The 22348-nt window shown below is 33.1% G+C and overlaps 1 protein-coding gene across 1 annotated transcript in view; it reads left to right on the forward strand.

Moving 5' to 3' along the window:
* Nucleotides 1-22348, forward strand: part of LOC141526507 (uncharacterized) — a 1028588-nt gene that overhangs the window by 199969 nt on the left and 806271 nt on the right. The window contains exon 4 of the mRNA XM_074241542.1: nt 9078-9187. Within this exon, the coding sequence (XP_074097643.1) occupies nt 9078-9187 (110 nt within the window). The remainder of the gene's footprint in view (nt 1-9077; nt 9188-22348) is intronic.

A 22348-nucleotide genomic window follows, 5' to 3' on the forward strand; every position in this document is an offset into this window, starting at 1 on the left:
TTTAACCAAAACTTTAATCTAAATAACAAACTTGAACATAGCTGCGACAAAATTATCGGAACGATATAACTAACAATAGGAAACGCTATAGTCATGTTACAGACTCTTACTCTTATAAAATTAAACAAATGAAATAAATAAATCTTAAAATAACAATCTCAAATAAATAAATGAATCTAAACAACTTGAACAATATTCTCCAATAAACCTGTCAACGTACTCTAAATTATTTACAACATAAAAATATTCTATAGAATCGGCTATCTGATGTCTCGTAACCAAGAACTCGATTATTAACGCTCAAATTACAAGAAATAAAGCGATCTCATACCTTTTTGAAACAATGTCGATGCTGAGTAACTTTTATTTTATTTTTAACAACTTAATAAGTCTGTAATATTATGTGGAGCCAAAAATAAAATGCAAAAGACTGAAACCTTAACCTAGAACTGAGAACTCTACGCACGTCCGATCACCTGAAGTGACCAGCGGCAACTCTCAAACGCGACTGTACTCTACGAAGTTCAAAACTCGACTGTTTTACGTGACTCTCTCACAACTAAAATCTCTATAAACAATTAATTCTCAAATATTTCAAATCTTTAATCAAACCATTGAGGTGCTGAGTATGGATATTCCTTTGGTGGATGCTCTCCAGGAACTGACTACGGCTGGGATCGAAACTAAAAATTCAAAACGTAAACGTAACATAAACAGAAGTGGATAATTTTTATTCGCTAGAAATGATCAAATCTAGCCAAAACGTAACCGAAAACTTAAACTGATCCCGTATGCTTTCGTCATGTCCCTCTATGTCGGAGCGCTGGCATCTCAACCAGACTTATGCATACCACCTGGAAGTCTCAAAGGGTTAGACTGGTGTCTAACGTCAATCGAGCCGGGTGACTTATAGTCCCGCTTCACCGCAACGCTGACTTACCCACGTCCTTTGCAACCTCAAACCCCAAAACTAAAAATTCAGAACTCGAAACTCAAAACTCAAAATCCGAAACAAAACTCAAAACTCAAAATTCGAAACCCAAAACTGAAAACGCAAAATAACTCAATAAAACTCTTAAATGACTCGACCTTCATATTTTTCACAACTTGACTCGAAAACTGACTCTAGTCTTAAAAATTCTAAAATCTCAACTGTAACATTAATTCTCTAAATTCACTCTAAAACTATATCTTCGTTACTCGTCATCAATACTCACTTAATTCACAAAACAATTTTCTCTAATCTTTAAAATTATTATTTCCTATGGTATTTGGCCTTGAAATATCAGCTTGAAACTACAAAAATTCGTTGGCGCTAATGACGTTCATTTTAAATAGACCCCGGTCGTAAAAATAACGTCACAATATATATATAATATATGACCATTGGTCATGGCTATGTGTTGGAGCTGTTCCGAGGCCATAATCGGGTATGATTGTGGTAATAAGATTTTAAATATGACTACAATATCGCTGATAGACATTGATGAATGTGAGATAGAGGAAAATCGGGTAGAAACGTCCCTCCTTGATATTGCACTCTTACAATTGAATGAGTTTCAACATACTAATGCTATACAATGTAAAATAGAGATTCATTGTGTCATCCAACATTGCGGATGGCAGTCTTATAATTCCATAGTAAGTCAGGGAATAAACGATTATATTTACCCGATTTCTCGTGAATTATGTCAGGTGGCGCATGACCATAAGACATTACGAATAGGAAACACATTCATTGATGGTCTCGAGATTAACACCACCACGGTACGTAGTATCAGTTTGGCAGGTAGTGTTAATTCTAATGCTGACTGTACCAATTCACAATATTCTGATCCCTTCGGTACATGGGACGACGTGTTTGTCATCGGAACTGCTAAAATCACACTTAAAGTACAATCAATTACAGTAAAAGTTTCAGAAAATAAGGTTTATTTCCCATCGGGACAACAATGTAATTTAGATAAGGGTAATTGTATTGATCCCGAATATGGATATTCTTATTGGAATCCGCTTCCGCAAAGATTTTGTAATCCCAATACTTACTCAATATTATTTAAGGGTTTTGCAACTAAATTAACGTCTGATACAGAGACAGTATATTCGATGAACGTAAGGGACACTAGTTTTTCTTTATATATGATTGGAACTGAGACCTCCTGTGGTGTAACGATCATTCGGACCGAACACCCGAAATTATTCATTGTTACAAACAAGGATTTAGAATCATTAGAGAAAACAAATATAGTTCAGTCAGATCCAAATAATTTAGATATTTTCATGTATGTAAACGCTAAATTTGTTTACGTTGAGCGGTACATCCGGTCTCAGATCAAATCGTTATACTTAGATGTAATTAAGAACAAATGTATGTTAGAAAAAGAAATCTTGAAGAATAAACTGTCAATCGCCTCTATGCAACCAGATGAATTTGCGTTCCATTATATGGAAGGACCAGGGTATATGGCGGCTGTGGCAGGGGAAGTGATCCACATCGTCCAATGTGTTCCAGTAGAAGTTAAGGTTCAACAACTAGACAAGTGTTACAACAGAATGCCGGTTCAACGTGGAAATCAAAGCATGTTCCTGACTCCAAGGACCCATTTTCTCCCAAATTTAGCGACAGAATTACCTTGCAACTCACCACTTCTGCAAATCTATAAAGTGGGTACAATTTGGTACAAGTTTATGCCAAAACCTGTAGAAGCAGCACCACTAAACAAATTAAAACCCAGCACCGGGATGACATGGACTTACCAAAATCCAGCCAACTTAGCGATCGGAGGCATCTATACTGCAAAGGACCTCGACGCAATGCGCGGACGGATCATGTTCACGATGGAACAGTCCGCTGTACTCGAGACGGTAGCCCAACAAATCATCAAGGATTCTCCAAAATCACCGTCGATTTACAACGTATTTAATGAAGACGTTTTGGAACAATTAGCCGAAAGTGCATGGACACGAACTTGGGGTAAATTTACCGGGTTTGGCACCACTCGCGCAGGTATTATTAGAATAGTCATGTGTGGAAATATCATCAAAATAATTGTAGATGCTCTCGTTCATGGATATGCACTACATTCAGTATACGGATGGTCTATTTATCTTTTTGGGGCACTGTGGAGTTCATTGACTCACCTGTTGCTGCAGTTAGGCAATAAAAAACGAAGTCAAGAAGAAGCTAGCTCCAGTAAAACCTCAACCTCCGACGACAAATTCATCGTTGAAGGAAAGGAAGTGCCATCCACCGCATCCGCGATCTACCCCTGTCTAACCAATGCCACTATGCAAGCTGATTCAACGACTTCATCAACAACGGAACCGAAGAAAAGACTTTTTGTTTAGGAATAAGTTATAAGCGAAAAATAAATCAAGTTAATGAGTCAACGAATCAAGGAAAAATTTTGATGTCGCACTCGTCGATTTATTGTCGAATTTCACTCGTGCTTCCGTCTAACGGCGGGGGTGTTATGTAAAACATTTTTTTTTATAACGTTTATCTTTTCTATATAATATTGAAGACCGTCATAATTTTTCGTTGTTCGTAGACCAGATAAGAAAATAACTAGAGTTCATGTCCCTTATTTAGATGCTCAGTCTGAGACCTCAATCACATTTAAGATCACAAAACCGGAACAAACAAATAAATGGAGTTTTAACATTAGAAAAAATATCCAGAGAGTTCAAAGGTATTTCTTAAATACATTGCGGCACTCGAACTCAGACTGAGAAATTTTCATCATTATACTCTCATTACTGTCCAAATATTAGGCATAGAAGATAATATAGTATGAGTCAACAGAAATAATAATTTTATGATAATAATCAAAATTTCTTAAACAATCTTTTACAATAAATTTAGTTAGATAATGTCTTGAGAATAATAAATAATTTAAGGTAAAAATAATAAATAAGAATTTCAAATTGAACAATTAGTAAATGTTAAAAACTAAAAGCAAATAAATTAAAAGTTACAAATTAATTATTAAAAAGAATTGACTGATTGTTTATTAAAATTTTTATCGATCACAAAAAAGAAATCATCTGATTATTGATAAAATCGTTCGAAGAAATTGTTTAAATATTACATTAATTTAAGAAATGTTAATATTCAAAAATTTTCATATGTTAAACAACAAGTAACATTAAGATCTCCGTGTGCATTTGTGTATGTATAGATACGCCTATACATTAACATAAGTGTACCAGTAAGAGTATCGTTGTACAATGTGTAGGAGGTTAAAGCATACAAGTATAATAGATAACTTGTGATCTATACTTGTACATCAAAATACGGAGAAACCGCCACCGCAGCATTTTTCCGACACATCCGAAGAGAGGGTATTCAATTCTCCCTCCAATTGACAACAGAGGGCCCGTAAAAATCTCGGACCCGGGAAGCTGCTGGGTGTTCGCTCTCTTCGTGTTTTGACCTATCTAGTGTTAACATCATCAATAGATTACGACTAATTCTGTTTTTTTTTATACAACCAATTGTAAAATAAAGTAAAGTTGTGAAGTGAATTAAATTAACGAAAAGTAAAAGAACAAGATTCACCAATTGTACCAGGTAAAATATAAAATTATTAATCTGTAAATTTTAACAATTTGAAACCGCATTGTATGAAAGAAAATATTAGATTTCACCTTTTTGTATTATTTGTAATGAATTTATAATTTAACCAATTTTTAGTTTAAATAATATACTTATTAAATTTACCTAACGAACTATTTATTCAATTAAATCTATCATTCTCAATAAATTAAAACTCGGAAGTTCCCGGTCTATTAGCCTAACACGCTAGGACTAAATACTGTTAATCACTTCAAATGTAAAATTAATTAATTATCATAAATTAAATAATTTTTACATAACAAAATATTAAGGTCAAGTCATTCAAGGTTTTATATAGTTATTTTGAGTGTTGAGTTTTGGGTTTCGAATTTTGCGTTTTGAGTTTTGTGTTTCGGATTTTGTGTTTTGAGTTTTGAGTTCTGAATTTTCAGTTTTGGGTTTTGAGGTTGCAGAGGACGTGGGTAAGTCAGCGTTACCGTGGAGCGGGACTATAAGTTACCCGGTTTCGTTTGACGTTAAACACCAGTCTAACCCTTTGAGACTTCCAGGTGGAATGCCTAAGTCTGGTTGAGATGCCAGCGCTTTGACGTAAAGGAATAGGGCGAAAGTATATGGGGTCAATTTGTTTTCGGTTAAGTTTACGTTTTAGCTAGTTTTAATAATTTCTAGCGAATAAAGAATTATCTATTTTTGTTTAATGTTATGTGTACGTTTTGAGTTTTTGAGTTTCGATTCCAGCAGTAGTCAGTTTTTGGAGAGCATCTACCAAAGGAATATCCGTACTCAGAACCTCAAGGGTTTGATTAAAGATTTAAAATATTTGGGAATTAATTGATTATAGAGATTTCAGTTGTGAGTGAGTCACGAAAAACCAGTCGAGTTTTGGACTTCGTAGCAGTGTTGCCGTCAGGATTTTGCTCACATTCCCCCAAGCAACGATAAAATTCCCCACATTCACCACTCGTACTTTAAAAAATCCCCACTCATTCTTCAATCTTTATAATAGCGCCATAATTCAAATTTAATAGTATTATGAATTCAATTTAACGAAAAATAATGATACTCATTAAAGAAATAAAATAAAGATGCTAATAACCATTAATAATTTTATTAAGAACAATTTAAATGTTACAAAGTAATTTTAAATGATTAAAAAAATATTATAATATAACTTATTTTGCAATCTTACAATTAATCATTTCTTCCGATGGTTCAAATTTAACACAACCGCTATTGTTCAAAATACCATTCTTAGTTATCATAAGAGCACTAACAATTTCGGTATTTAATTTATTTCTGTTATCTGTCTTAATGTTTTTTAAATTACTAAATACTCGTTCTACAGAAGCGTTAGAGAACGGGAGGGACAATAGTGCAGTAATTACATGTTTCAAATTTGGAAATAAACAAACATTACTTTTGTTTTCTAAATTAAATACGTCGGTCCAATATTCATCTGCTGGTTTTGAAAAATCTAGATTTAATTCATCGTAGTTTAATAAAGCATGATCTCGCCATTCTATATCCACTTGTTGTTGGTCAACATTATTAGACTAAATCGGAAATCGAACAAAAACATCAATCGATGATTTTATTTCAAATTTTTGAGCTACTTTCGGATTAACTATCTTTATTATATCAAATATAGAATCGCTAAAATCAAATCTATCTACAATATCCGTAACAAGTTCTATATAAAATGCACGGCAAGTTCTCAAAAAATCTACGATAGATGAATCAGGTATATTTGAATTTTCTCTAATCTCTTTCAAACTTTTATCAGCCTGTATTCCCAAATATATATTTTTGATATCGATAAAATTATCTAAATTTGTCAAATCAGCTTTCAGAATTTCTTTACAAGATCGGATGTAATTAATTTTCATGTAATTAGCACTGATTTGTTTCACCAATTTTTCTACTTCTGTCTTTAAAATGTGGAAAAGAGGCTTTTCTGACTGAAGTAAGGTATTAAAATCAGTTGTTAATCCAAGAATATAAGACATAAATTCTAGATAAATTATCGTAAATTTATTCTTCATGGTAGACAACATATCTTCCGTCGTTTTTGATGGATCATCAAAAACAGTTTGTCTTAGATAATGATTTAATGGAACATATTGTTCCAAGCTACGATCAACACAGCCTTTAACCGATAGCCAGCAAGTTTGTGCTAATGTCAGTATTTTATGAATTTTCACTCCAAAAACTTCTTGGAATTCTTTAAACGTATCAATCCGCTTTGCACTTCTATTAAAGTGAGATCCAAGATTCCGAATAAGATTCTTCAACAGAACGAGGAAGCTTTAAGCATGCTTTATTTGCAGATAGATTGATCATATGACAGAAACACTTAATGCATGCTATATGAGGTAAATCCTTTTTTAGTAAAGAAAATACAGAATGATTTACTCCTGTCATTGTATTACATGTATCAGAAGAAAAGCCTATCATGTTAGTGAATGGTATTTTTCGAATTGACAACATTTTTTTCAGCCCTTCATAAAGTTCATTAGCAGTACCACCTGGTAATTCAATCATATCTAAAAAATGAGTTTGAACTTCCATTTTTTCTAGATTGTAGAAAATTATTGTAAAAGCGCACTGCTTTTTTACACTTTTATCGGTAGTTTCGTCCATAATTATTGAATAATAAACTCCTTGTGTACACAGTAAATTTACAGTTTCATTTGAAAATACTTCACTTAAAATATTTTTCACAATTGACGTAGCTTCGGTTCGCCCCAAGGTCATTTTTGAGCGATTTTAGAATCTGCGAATACATTGGCACACAGTGGAACCAATGTATCGACGAGAAGAAATGGTAAGTCGTTCGAAGCCAACATTGCTGCAATTTTGATTTCAGCCCGACGTGTTTGAGTTTCTAAATCAGACAGTTCCGAGATTGATGTTAATTTTTTAGACAAATCTTTCCAACATTTTTGTATGTTGATCAGACTCTAAATGACGAATTAAATCGCTTCTGTGGGCTGATAGTGTTTTTACACAAACAGTGCATCCAGCTAGATCGTGGCCATTTTTTGATTCTGAATGTTTCTTCTTCAACCATCCCTTAAATTGACCCTGATTCAACTAGTTTTCATTAAATTTGTTGAGTCGTTTTGGTGTTTTTCTTTTTTTGACTTCAATTGATGTTTCTCCGCTTGTACTAGTACTGCTACATAGAACTTCATTACTGACCACTTCAAGTCTCCGCGTACAGATTTAGGCTAGACGAAAGAGGAGCAAAGTTTTAGAAGCGGATTTTAATACTTGTGTGGTAGACAACAGTAGATAAAAAAAAAATAGTTGACTTAAAATAATTCCGGTCAAATACTTGAAATTTATAAAAAATATAATTTTTATATTTTTACACTTTTTTCTATTAGGCTTAACTTTTTGCTGGTAGATATAGAAAAACATATTCTCTACAAAATAATCTCGAAATATTTTTGGCTCAAACAAGCTCAAAAAATGTTACACAATAATTTCGGTTAAAAACTTGAAAATTACTAAAAAATTAGGTTTTACATTTTAATTTTTTCCTGCTGATCGATTTAAGCTCAAGTCTTCGGTGGTAATTATAGAGCAAAATGTTCTCTACGGAAAAAGTATTAGATGATTTTTTGCCTAGTCTAGCCCAAAAAAATTTACAAAATGATCTCAATCAAGAAAACTAAGACAAAAAAAATAAGAGAAAACAAATAAAGAAACTAAGACAAAAAAATAAGACAAAGAAATAATAAAAAAAAAATGAGACAAACAATATGACAAAAACAAATAAGACAAAGAAATGACAAAAAAATAAGACAAAAAAAATTAGACAGAAAAAATAAGACAAAAAAAATAAGACAGACTTTTGCTAAAAATTATCTGAAATTTCATGAAACATTTGTAAATATTTCACATTATCCTGTATTTGTGATTTTTATTCTATACTTTTGTCGTTGATGTCAGATTGTATTGTTCAAGCCCACGTGTTTTGATGTCAACCTCATTTTTATTTTGACATTTTATGCTTAAAATATAGTATAGTATTTAAGCGCTTGAACTTGCTCGCGATCGTCATTTCGCTTGTGATTCTTAATTTAAATTTGCTCTATTTTTAAGTTTAATTGTTGGCCCCAACTTCCAGGCCCTGCTGATGATAATAATTTTGATGTAGTTACAAACAATTCAAACTTTACCCTTAACGATTATTTCCAGCAAAGCAACTCTCACGTATAAAAAGTTACGAAATTTCATTTGTTTAGAAAAAATAACAAGATATTGCAACCGAAAAATACCGCTGTCCTTTAAAAAAATATTCTTGGATGTTCGACGCTCCGTTTTGAACAAAGTTGAACGGGACTTTTACCGAGTCGGCATATAGTTTTTTTTTTTCGTCTGAGATCAAGTACTTTTTAGATATCATTTCGTCTGTTTATTTTATAATTCATTACAGATCTGAATAATATAAATTTTGTCATGTGCGTAATGTTGTTTAATTTATTTTCAGTGAGTAGTATACCAGAACCCGAGTTTTTGGAAGAAATTGGAAACACGACAGTACCAGCAGGACGCAACATCAAATTAGCTTGCAGTGTGAAAGACCTTGGTACATATAAGGTAATGACGGTGATTATTTTTCATCTCGATCGCTTAAAAATTATTAGCATATGTTAATTTTGAAAAATATTGTATGAATCGTACAAAATTGGAATGGTAATTAATACAGATGCTTCTTTCTTAATGAATAGAGGCAGTTGATCTTTCCGGAATGTAAATAATTACCAACAACCAAGAAATCTCTACAGGTTTAAAGAAAAATCCTCAATCAATATAAGTCATATCAAACAATAAATACATAAATTATAGAATGTACTAGTTATTTCTGAATTTCGCTCCGACTGTTGCCTTCGCAGCATTTAATACTAATTTTTAAGACAAATCAAGTCAGATAGTTGACCAAAAAGGCCATTCCTGCAACTGTACTCTGATTGCCAGGGTGAAGTACACCAAATTTTATTCATTGTGACAATTTTGAGCTCTTCAAGCTTCAAGATAAAGATTTTCAAAAACTTTTGAACTCTTCAATATATAATATACCGGAATGTGTCGGAGTTATGTGAAAAAAACACATGTTCCCAAATTTTTCGTGAATGGTATCTCTCAAGCCGAACAACTGATTGTCACCTCTTGTGCGGCGATCAACGTGGTTTTTTGAGCTCGACTAATTGTTTTGGTACATGAAAAATGATCTAATAAGAAATATCGGAGTTGTGTAAAAAAAAAAAATAAACACTTTCTTCGAAATTTTTCGTCAACGATTTCTCTCAAATTATTGAATCGATTTTGACATTTCTGGAGCCAATCGACGTGGTTTTTTACGGTTTAGTGTTGATAAGTTATTAAAATTGAACGGTGGAGGCGTTTAAAAGCAATTCCAAGGAAACCTTATTTAAAAAAATTTTCTATGTAGTTTTTTTGAGATTTTTCAAATTTTACTGGTTTGAATTGGTCCAAATTATGATGAAAATCTAAGTTCGGTCTAGTTCTTTCGAATGGCACCATCCGCAATCGACTCAGTCAAGCTGTTCGAAAGTTATGAGAGGGTTACATTCACACACACACACACACACACACACACACACACACACACACACACACACACACACACACACACACACACACACACACACACACACACACACACACACAAGCGCCCATACAGACCTAGTGACAACATCGCGGGGGTCATCAGGGAAACTTCCTGTGGCCTTATACGCCGAGATCTGATGAAAATTCGATTTTTGCAAAACGGGGTGAAAACAATAACTTCCCGATTTTTGAAAATCTTTGATTTTTCTTGGGGGAAGTTGAAAATTTTATCAAATGTCGTTTTTTGGAATAACTTTTAAGTAATTTCTAACTTTACGGATATTTTCAAATTTCTTTGCTCCCAGGGGCTCAAATGCTTCCAAATTGATAAAAAAAAAATTAGGAATACGGTAGACCCTGAAGGCCATCCGTGCAACTTCCTGCTAGTTCCATACCTAGGTGCATAAAACTGCACTAATTTTGAGCTTTTCAAGTTCAAACATACAATTGATGTGTTATTTTGAGCTCTTCGAGCTTAAAAGTCTGATAGAAGTATCATAGAACAATATTCTTTAAATTTTCAAACCGCACTAACTTTTAAATAAATCAACCGATTTTCACGCGGTTGGCAGTATTTGACGCAATTTTTTTAGTTTCATGATGAATCTTCAAGTTTGATTTGATAAAACTAAGAAATTTGGAGTAATTCCAAAAAAACATTTTTTTTGGTTTTTTTTTGTTCATGATACTTCTTGAACGAATTGACCATTTTTGACCGGCTTGACGGCGATCGACGTAATTTTTTTAGCTAATAGCTGATTAGTTTTTGGAATCGATCAGTGCAGCCGTTTAAAAGTTATTCCAAAACATGTCGGAGTAATGTTAAGAAAACACTTGTTTCCAAATATTTTATTGAGAATTCTCTCGAACCAATCAACCGATGTCCACGTTTTTGGCGGCGATCGACGCGATTTTTTTAGCTTCAAAATAATTCTACATCATCAAAACGATCCGAGAAGAAATGACGAAGTTATATCGAAAAAACACTTTTTTCGGTTTTCTTTCGTTCACGATATCTCTCGAACGAACCAACCGATTTTGACCGGATTAGCGGCGATTGACGTGGTTTTTCAAGCTTACAGGTGGATTAGTTCTTGAAGTTGATCGATAGAGCCGTTGAAAAGATATTCCAAAAAAATTTCAAAAATGGTTTTTTTCTTATTTTTTATTAGATTTTCCAACATTTTTCAAAATCTATCAGTCCGAATCGGTTCAAGTTCTCAGGAAATCTAAGTTTAGGGAAACTCTTTAGACTGCCGTTTAGTTCGTTCCGATCGGTTCAGTCGTTCAAAAGTTATAAGCGAGTTACATAGTCAAACACACACACACACACACACACACACACACACACACACACACACACACACACACACACACACACACACACACACACACACACACACACACACACACACACACACACACATTTACAGACATAGTGACAACATCGCGGGAGTAGTCAGGGAAGCTTCCTAGGACCTCAAAACGTCGAGATCTGATGAAAACTTGATTTTTTTAAAACGGGGTAAAAGCAATAACTTCTCGATTTTTGAAAATCTTCGATTTTCTTAGCGGGAAGTTAATAATTCTCTGAATATGGCCTTTGATATCCATCTAGCGTGATGGAATGCACCCGGTTTTCTAAATTTCACTTTACTGCACGGAACTTTACCAATAAATTTCTGAACAAGCTCCAACAGTTCCCTGCAGTCTTCTCTTGGTTGTTCAGAATCTAGTTGCTTTTGGAAAGATTGATTAATGTCTTCAATGTGATTTTGTATTTTGTCTTGCACGTACTCGTCTTCAATGCCAGTAGAATATTCACTTGTATCAATTCCTGTCCAGTGCTCTCGGAATCTTTTAGACAAAGGTACATCAGGTCCTAGAGTTGCAGGTATTTTAAGTTCAAAAACAGCCCTCAGCATAAGTTTAAATACATGATGCGTACAAGGCAAATACAGTAGTTTTTTTTCAAGCAACTGTTCAAGTAAAACTGCAGCTCTTTTGTTCGGTTCTAGATTTGCAGCAGTAGTATCACAGCAAAGAGCTTTCACACAGTCAGAAATACCCCAATCATTAATAGCGTCAAACATTTGTTATGTAAGACAAAAATTATAGTACTATTAAAAATATTATATTTTTAATGAAAAGAATTTTTACATAGACACATAGTAGATAGAACAACATTTTTATCTAGTATTCAATAATACCATCTGGGTTTTTATAAAGACGAGATATACGCATAGACATACTTCGTACCTAAGCCCAGACTGGGAAATATTCGTCATTATAAACACATTTAAAGTAAATACTATATTTGGACACGTAAGAATAGATAACCGTTAACAAACCATTTTAGATATTTTTACCCAGGAAAAGGGAGCCATAAACTTTTTCTTTCGAAAAAGAAATACTTAACAATAGATAATCTACGATAAGAATAATAATTTGAAATTTTGTATAACACGTAAGAAACGTAAAAAATTACGTAAAGGAAAGCAATAAATAATTTGAAATAAATAATTAAATAGAATAATAACATAATTAAATAATTGAAAACAAAAATGATAAATAATTCGAAACAGTAATAAAACCAAAAGTAATAAATTAAAACCGAAATCATAAAAGATTCAGAATAAATAAGTGAATTAATTATAAATAAATTCTGCAAATCATCAATTATAGGCAAAACTACTCATTATAATATTTCAAACAATTTATTATAATAAAACTAAAAGCAGAATTCAACATAAAAGTCCTTGTGTATATATGTGTAGGTATAGATGTGCATATACGTAGATGAGAGAACAGCACATTTTCGAACCATCCGGAGAGAGGGTAAGAGTCCTGAAAACTCGAGTGTTATTGGGAATGAGTTTCCCCCAACTATCAACTAAGGGACCACCCAACCTCGAACCCGAAAAATTGCTGTATACTCTCGCTCTCGTGTCTAGGACATCCTAGTGTTAACATCGTCCTAAGAAAATACAAAAAAATAAATATTCAAAAGCAAAGTGCAATACTAAATCAATAATCAATAATTACACCAATCTACAAATATTAAACTCGTAAATCAAGAATAGAATGTTAATCCAAATCAGTTGTAGTAAAATTTATAAAATTAATTGAAAGAGACAAACCAGGTACGATTTTGAAACATTACTTATTGTGTTAAACGGATTCAAAACTAAACATTGTATATAAACTGTAATTCTGAACGTTAATTTGATTCTTAAACAATGTATGTATTAAATTTAAGCTACAAATCGAATCATTTAAACAAAACCTTTCTTTCTTAATAAATTAAGTATCAAGAGTTCCCGGTCTATAGGTCTTAATTGACTTGGGCCGAATACTAAATTATTTATTAAAAATTCCAAATTCTGGACATAACACATTGCATCAGCTTGAGACTGTCCTGTTCCATCATCTAATACGGGATCGCTAATATCTTTTCAATTTGTCCATAACTCAATACAATTGGGAGTCATTCTTCATTTTTTCTACTTGAAGTTTTTAAAATTTTTCCATCCCAGTGTAGAACATTAGCATTCAAGTCTTTAGTTTTAAAAAGTTCTTTGATTTGTCGGACTCTCTTTTCACGTATTTTTTCTCTAATTCGGTGAAAAGATGATCTCTTCACTATCAATGGATTCACGTCGATAAGTAGATGAAAAGGGGGACTTAACCCCTCGATAAAACAGATTGTGGGTTCTGATCCGAACTATTTACCGATGGGTGGTAAGTGACATTTGTGGTTTTGACAGGTATTTGTTTCACCAGCGGTCGGTAATTTACCGCCGGTCGATAATGTGCTGCCTGTCTTTTTTGTCGGCTGTCAATGTTGGGGGGGGGGGTAAGTCAGCCATTTCGGGCCGACGTAATTCCACCATTTCTGGCCGACTCCGCCTCAGCCCTTTATTACTATTTTGCAATCGCAATTACGCCTTATTTTTTTGGGGTATAGTATGATCAGTTACCCCTTCATTATATCTTGATGGTTTAATTTTCTTGTTTTAAGTTATGTAAAGTGGGGATCATCAAATAATTAACTCATGATTTTACATCTTTCTGTTCAGTCTATTCCGATTGTTCTTGTGAGTTTCAACTACTAGCACAATGGAATACATAATTGATTTTAATGGTTTCATTATACCAGATGGTGTGTTTGTTGTTAAAGAAATATGTGTAATACAAGTTCATAATGAATCCTTGACTTACAATGTCTACGATTGCGAGCATTATGTGTTTCGTCCACCTGAAAAATACACCAATGCATTGATCATGCGTGAAAATCAAGATCAAGACGGAAATAAACATGGTATTTTGTGGGATTACGGTGCATCACCTTATGAATTTTTCGAACAAAAACTCAAGGCTTGGGTGCAAAATGCTCGCTCTTTTTATGTTCTTGGATCTCAAAAATACAAGTGGCTGGAACATCTAATTGATAATGCTGTTCCAATCATTGATATTGAACACATGAGATTTTATTCACCTGACAATGTGGAAGATTTCGCAAAAGTGAGGTGTTCGATTCGTGAGTTTCATTCTAAAAGAGGGAGGTTCGCATGTGCATTTCAAAATGCACAACAACTCAAGCATTGGTTTATGGACTATTGGGGAGTTAAACCATCTTATGAAAAATCAGTACAAATATTTTATCAACTGGCTGATCTCCGTAAAATGCACCCTCTTGACATTGCTTGTTGGGATGATCATTTTATATTGAGATTTGCTAAGAATCAAATTTGTCATGTTTGGCACAAATTATCAATTGTTTTGCAAAATAATGAAAAAATTATGGATTATAAATTTTGTGTTAAACATCATAAGGGAGGATGTGTAGACTGGGACAAATCAGGAATTTATATGTTTCCATATCAAAAAGATTGTTATACTTGTAATTCTAATAAATAAATATCTCTGACTTAAAAATTTGTTTACGTGTTTTATTTTAGGTTATGTTTTTTCTTAATCTTATAGTTATTTGATAATTTTTTATGAAATATCTAATAGTTATGAATAATTTAACCATTGTTTTAAAAAATTATTTATCTTTTATTGAAAAAAGTTTTTTAATTAGTACAGGTTCTATAATTTTACTTAATTGTTCCATTTTCAGCTGAAATAATTTTTTTCTTAGTACAGGATCTATAACTTTACTTGTACGTTTAATTCTTTCTCTGAATCTCTCTCTATCTCTAGCTGCTCTTTCCCATTCTCCTTGTCTTGCAAGTTGATATGCTGAAGCCCAAACATGCATGTAATGCACAGTCGGTGTCAAATTGAATCTAACAGTCATTGTTTTGTTTTACATTAATTTTCGTACAGTGTTGCTTATAGGCTTATATTCAATAATACGATCGTGAATAATTAGACAATACGCAGTTGTATTGGCTGGAAATGGAGCTAATGATTCAAATTCCAATCTAATATCTACTGGTCCAGATTTTATAGCCTCGTTTTGCTTGGAGCAGTCGATGACACAAAGTGGTGCTTCTTCTAAGAATTTTTTCTTAGTCAATATCGGTTCTGCTTCTTTATTGTAGTATGACGTTTGGAAGTTCAAGTACATATCATATAATAAAGCATACTGGTTGCTATTTATATTTAAATTCAAGTCCCCATAAGGATAACTTTAAGAATTCAAAAATAGCTTGATGTTTCGAATCTGGCAATGATCAAATTGACTGGAATTCTTTTTAGCATCATTCTTTCTTGCTGTTTGGAATCCAAGAATCATACAACGCGGCTTCTCTAACTGTGTTGATGTTTTAACAGCCCAAATTTGTCTTGAAGTTGCAGGTAACAATGGATATTCATATAATTCCCAAGTTCTGAAACTTATTGGAATAGCTGGATCGCCTATTATATTACGCCAGTAATAAAATTCAATGTTTGGATTTTTTCTTTGTCTGACGGTGTAATGTATGGCATAATCCATTCAATTTTTTGAAGAGTAACTTTCACATTTTCTGCTGCTGCGTTCGTTTGTATATAAGCATTTATATCAGTATTAGCTATTGTAAGAATGATTTCAAGCTGAACATTCATTAGAATTTTTAAATAATCTTCTGCAAAGCCACACAATATATTCAGTGGAATGGATAAATCAAAGTATCCTTCTTCATTGGTGATTTCAGTTTCATCATTTGTATACCAGCCCGCATTTTCCAAACTGCTTAATTGATTTGGACTGAAAGACAAATATCCTTTCATCGTACTAGTGATACCAACATTGGTATTTCTATCAATTTCAACACCATTCATCAATAAACGGAATTCTTTAATCATGTGACCAATGCTCATGTTTACAAGCTTCGTAGTAGCAGCAACAGCGGTGTTGTCGTCTTTTGTAAATTTACCAAGAACATGTAGTGTACTTTTGCTCGGAAGTATGTACAAATTCTGATTTTGAATGGTAATACGAACTTCATCATTGTTATTCAGTGTTGATGAAGCATACGGCTGATGGGCATGTGACTCATAATGAGCAATTGACTCATCAAAAATTATTGGTTGTTGAATATTTAAGATATCTGCCATTATCGTCTCGAGCGCCTGTCTCCTATTGTACCGTATTTGTTACCTTTTTCTGGATCGTTGTATTTTGAAGATCCCTTAATTTTTTCAGATTTTTCGTTGCAACTATACTTACAAAAATCTCTACCGTATTTATGCTGTTCACTTTCTAAATATTTATTTAAACTGTCATAAACTGGATTTTTCGACATTACTCACAAATAATTTACTTTCGTCGAGGTATTATACACTCAAGACAACAAAAGCTTATTTTTATTTTACGAATTTTCCACGTAATTTTAATCCGAGATTCTTGAGGAATTCTGCGTTCTGACGTGTTAATACTCTGTGAGGTACTCGTCGACTGATATTTTTCATCCATGTTGGTTTGTTTTTATACCCAGAACCAATTTTTGTATCAAAAACTATACCCATTATTAAGTAGTTTTCACATGTAATCTGATAGTAATAGTTTCACCTCTAAAATTCACTAATTTTCCATCCTGATCAACTATTCGCAGTCTCACATTGTGTATAGCGTTTGCGACGACTGGAAGGTAAATGACATGTGTTGGTACTTCAACAATCTTAAATCCTGGTGGAACACCTGGAAAAAATTCATGAATTGTGTGAACTTTGTATTCATTTATATATGCGCCTGACGTGATATTGCATTCAATTCTTAGAGCGTTGAGTTTCAATATGGTTACAGGCAGATCTGACAAATGAGTTTTGTGAGGTTCAAGGAGACGGTTTGTGAAACCCAATAGTTGACCAATAGAATCTTTAGGTCTAAAGTCAATAAACTGATCACACTTAATCTCACTTTTCAATTCATTATTATTGGCTTTAATATTGATACTGATTTTTGGTAATGATTTTTGTATGTAATTTTCAATGTCTGTAATTTCATAACTGCCTGTTGGTATAGTTAGAACTTTATTATCAACAGAGATTGTATTTTCATCACTCTTTGTGATTTCCATGAATTCCTCAGAACTATTTCTTGGAATTGTCACTTCATTATTTAGAACAAAACTTATACTATCATCAGTTTTTGTAATTATTGCAACATTTCTTTTCGACTTTTTTGTCTTTTTACTATTTACTTTTTCACTAGTAATATTATTTTTATTATCTCCAACGTTGTCCTCTGAATAAGACACATAAAATTTATTAGCACCAACATCTATATTAGGTATCGAATTAAATGTTAGTAACTCTACAAACCCCAACACATAATTTTTAGCTGGTGATAATTCAATCGGTGGAAAATAGTTAGCTTCCAGCACTGAGGATGATCCAGTCAGCGTTAACGTAAATGACTCAGCCATGTCTGACGAGTTGAACAGTGTGTCACTTTAATTTATATTGTCCAGCTAAAAATTTGAGGCATAAATGCCCACATATAATTGAATCAAAATTTTGATATCTATCATGATATTTTACGCTACCAACATCGAGATAATTCATAAGGTCTTGGGGTGGCTGTAAATTACCAAAACTGTCAAAATAAATTACATTATTACCAATTTTTTTGTATGCCACCCAATGAGTACCTGGTCCATCTTTATCATCTAGATTGATAATTGCTGATTCATTGCTTCTAGGTCCAGATTTTGGTAAGTCATTTCTCATAAAAACTCCACGGAAATTTGGAATTTTCAAAACCTTAGCATATTTCAGTATATCGACATTTGTTAATGCTCGATGTGGTAGCTCTACTTATTTTTTGTCATCTTCTTGCATCCTTTGCCTGCAGGATTCGGTCTTAAATATAATCCCATACCACGTCTGTATGGTCTTAAATATAAGCCTTTACCCATGACTATCTCTTCTATCTTCATGTTATGACGTGTGGCTTCTTCTAATTGTTTTTTAGCAGCATTTGCATCATTTATACTTTTTGCAATTCCTGCTGCCCCACCAGCGAGAGACCCAATAGCAGAGAGCCCCGCAAAAATTGGAATCAAAAATGTAAGTACTCCTCCTATTTTTGATGGGATTGGTAAAATACGAGGCAATTTGACATTGTTCTTACCGCCCGATTTTTTCACCGCTTCATGAGCTCCTTTGAGCGCTGATTTTATAGGATCTCCACCCGCTTTCATAGACTTTTTAGCCGCTGTTACAACTTTTGTTAGCGCTACTTGAGGTTTCTTGCTCATTTTTCTTTTTTTGCTACGTTTTTTACTAACTTTTGTTCTTTTACTGGATTTTTTCAGCCCCATTCCAAATCGTCTCTTGACATTAATTATTTTATTAACAGTCCATGCAGCAGCTTTTTCTCCAATACTAGAGTCTGCTGCTTTAAATCTTTGCCAGGCTTTTTCGGCTAATACTTTATCAGCCTCGTGGCGAACTTCTAAATTATCTCGATTAGTAGAGTAGGCAATATCGTGCTCTTTACACGCAGCGTCTAAAGGATTAATTCCAGGATCTCCACGAGCTAATCGTTTCGCTAGCTTTGTACCAGGTCCACAATACTGATAACCTGGGATATGAAGTTCAACTGGTAACTTGTTGATAAGATTATTTATGAAGCCCTTACCACATTTACTCTTCATAACGATACCATCACAACTGGTCCAACAATTTTATAAAAGCTGGTATTTATACCTGATTAGTGAAGTCGATGCTGCAGCTTTGAGACATGAACTTCAAAAAACAGAAAAATAAGCTGCCTGTGATCAATTTTGATCAAATTGTTCTTGGTACAGGAACAAAAAAAATTAAAAGACACGGTTCTTTATTACCAAATAGTGTACGCGCAGTGTTTTGCGGACCATCAAATTGTGGAAAAACGAACGCTCTGTTATCTCTCATTACACATCCAAACGGTTTGAGATTTGACAATATCTATCTTTATTCGAAGTCTCTGAACCAACCGAAATACAAATTTCTAGCATCTTTGTTAAAACCTATTAAAGATATTGGATTTTATACATTTGATGAACATGAAGCGGTAGTAACACCTGATGATGTAAAGCCTAATTCATTGATGATATTTGATGATCTTGCATGTGAAAAACAAGATCACATCAGAGATTACTTCTGCATGGGTCGACACAAAGGTGTAGACAGTTTTTATCTTTGCCAAACTTATACACGTATACCAAAACATTTAATTCGAGATAATGTTAATTTTCTAGCATTATTTCGTCAAGATGAAATGAATTTAAAGCATGTATACGATGATTATGTAAATACAGATATATCATACAATTTATTTAAAGATTTGTGTTCAATTTGCTGGAATGATGGGAAGTATGGCTTTGTAGTCATTGATAAAGACAGTGAGTTGAATAGTGGAAGATATAGAAAAGGTTTTGACTGTTTTATCAGTATAAATTGACCAACATTCAATTAATTATAGTCATAGATGCTGTAAGTATCACTGCACCAACATGAAACCTGAAGAAATTACAGAGCGAAAAGATATTTTACGTCAAATATCTCAGGTTAGTGATGCTATAAGACAAAAGCATAAATTGTTGAAAATGGGAAAAGATACCGCCGAAAAAAATCTGAATGAACTATTTAAGTCCGTAGTAACACCACTGCAAAGCCTAATTGAATCATCAAAGAAAAAATTTAAGCAAGAAGAAACTGAAAATAAAATCAAAGAAGAAAATAAACTTGCATTGGTTGAAAAAACACAAAATGATGAAATAACTAAGTATGATAGTTTAATAACAGATGATGACACAGCTAACAGTAAAATTGATGAAATGCAAATATCTCCTGTAAATACAAGTACTCCAACTAAACCGAATTTATTGACCAACTACTTGAATAATTTAAATAAAAAGCATCGTACGATTGATTTAAGATATGGTGTGCGTAAAAAAAATCATGAATTATATATAGGTGATTCAGCTGTAAAATTTATTGGTAATACTATTCATATAAAGGATAAAACCTATCCAACAACTGAAGGTTTATTGGAGTTAATATTCCAAAAATCACCACAAGATTCACTGATCACTCAAGATGATTTACAAAAATATTTTGAAATTATGGAGTTTACGAATATGCACAAAAAAAATTATAAACCAGATAATGGTATTTATCGAGATTATTCTCAAAAGTATGAGAAATATATTGCTGATTATCTTGCTAAATATACTGGTAAAGGATTACCAAAATTTATGATAGCAAAAAAACGAAAGGCACACATGGATTATGTTTACTGGGATGATCCAAATGAATTGGTTGACAGACTACATTTGCTTATGGCATCTCAAGCTGCTGGTAATTCAAGCCACATCAATGAAATTATTTTAATTATTGAAGAGTTGAGGGAGGCTGGAATTATATATTAGCAACAGTTTATAAAATATTTTTTTATTCACTGGTTATCAGTCAAAGTAAACAGAACAATGAGCATTGATATATTTGGACGATCGTTGAAAAATGGTGTTGGAGTCAGCGGACCACCAGGACCACGTGGACAAGGTTTCAAAATAACTACTGATGGACAATATGATATAGAGAATAGGAGACTGTGTAATGTTGACAATCCTATAAGCGTTAACGATGCAGCAACTGTACAATTTGTTCAAAAAGAACTGTCTGTAATGTATAACAGTTTCATGACAGAACAATCAGAAGTCATTTCACATTTGCACTCCCAAATGGTAATGTTAGAGACTTCATTTAATTTATTAAAAAAAGAAAATGAAGAATTAAAAGTGATAATAAAACGACAAAAACATAAAAAAGAATTAATTACTCAGAATACTCAACGAATAAAGAAACTGGAAGCTATAATATATGGAGGAGAAAAAATCAGTGATAGCGCATGAACTTCATAAACCAGCTCGAAGAAATTATCCACATCGTCATTTTGATATTCGTGGAATTGATGAAACTTGGCAAGCTGACTTAGTGGAGATGATCCCATATGCGAGTGTGAATAAAGGATATAAGTATTTACTAACAATTATAGATACATTTTCAAAGTGTACCTGGGCAGTTCCAATCAAAAGGAAGACAGGTGTTGAAGTCACCAGTGCTATGAAGTCTGTGATTGAGCAGGGGCGAGTTCCCAAAAATTTACATGTTGATCAGGGTAAAGAGTTTTACAATACAGAATTTAAAAAGCTGATGAAACATCACAACATCAATTTATATTCAACATATTCAAACATGAAAGCGTGTATAGTTGAGAGATTCAATCGAACCTTAAAAACTAAAATGTGGCGAGAATTCTCAGCTCATGGAAGTTACAAATGGATTGATATGCTTGCTGAGTTGGTAAATACGTACAATAATACTAAACATCGCACAATAAAAATGAAACCTATTGATGTAACTAAGACTCAGAAATAGTCATTGCTGGAAAATATTTATATACCAATGAAATCTCAATCATCAAAGAGGAAAAAAAATAGATTTAAAGTTGGAGATGTGGTTCGCATAAGCAGGTACAAGCATGTATTTGAAAAAGGTTATACACCAAACTGGACAACGGAACTATTCACAGTTACAAAAGTGCGAAATACGGATCCGGTAACATATGAGCTGGAAGACTGGATTGGTATACCAATTAAAGGTGGATTTTACAACGAAGAACTCAGCAAAGCCAAGTACTCAGATATT

Source organism: Cotesia typhae, unplaced genomic scaffold, assembly GCF_013202065.1.
Source record: "Cotesia typhae breed Kobodo isofemale line unplaced genomic scaffold, CoteBio_Ctyphae contig_34, whole genome shotgun sequence".
In the NCBI taxonomy this organism is placed as follows: Eukaryota; Metazoa; Arthropoda; class Insecta; order Hymenoptera; family Braconidae; genus Cotesia; species Cotesia typhae.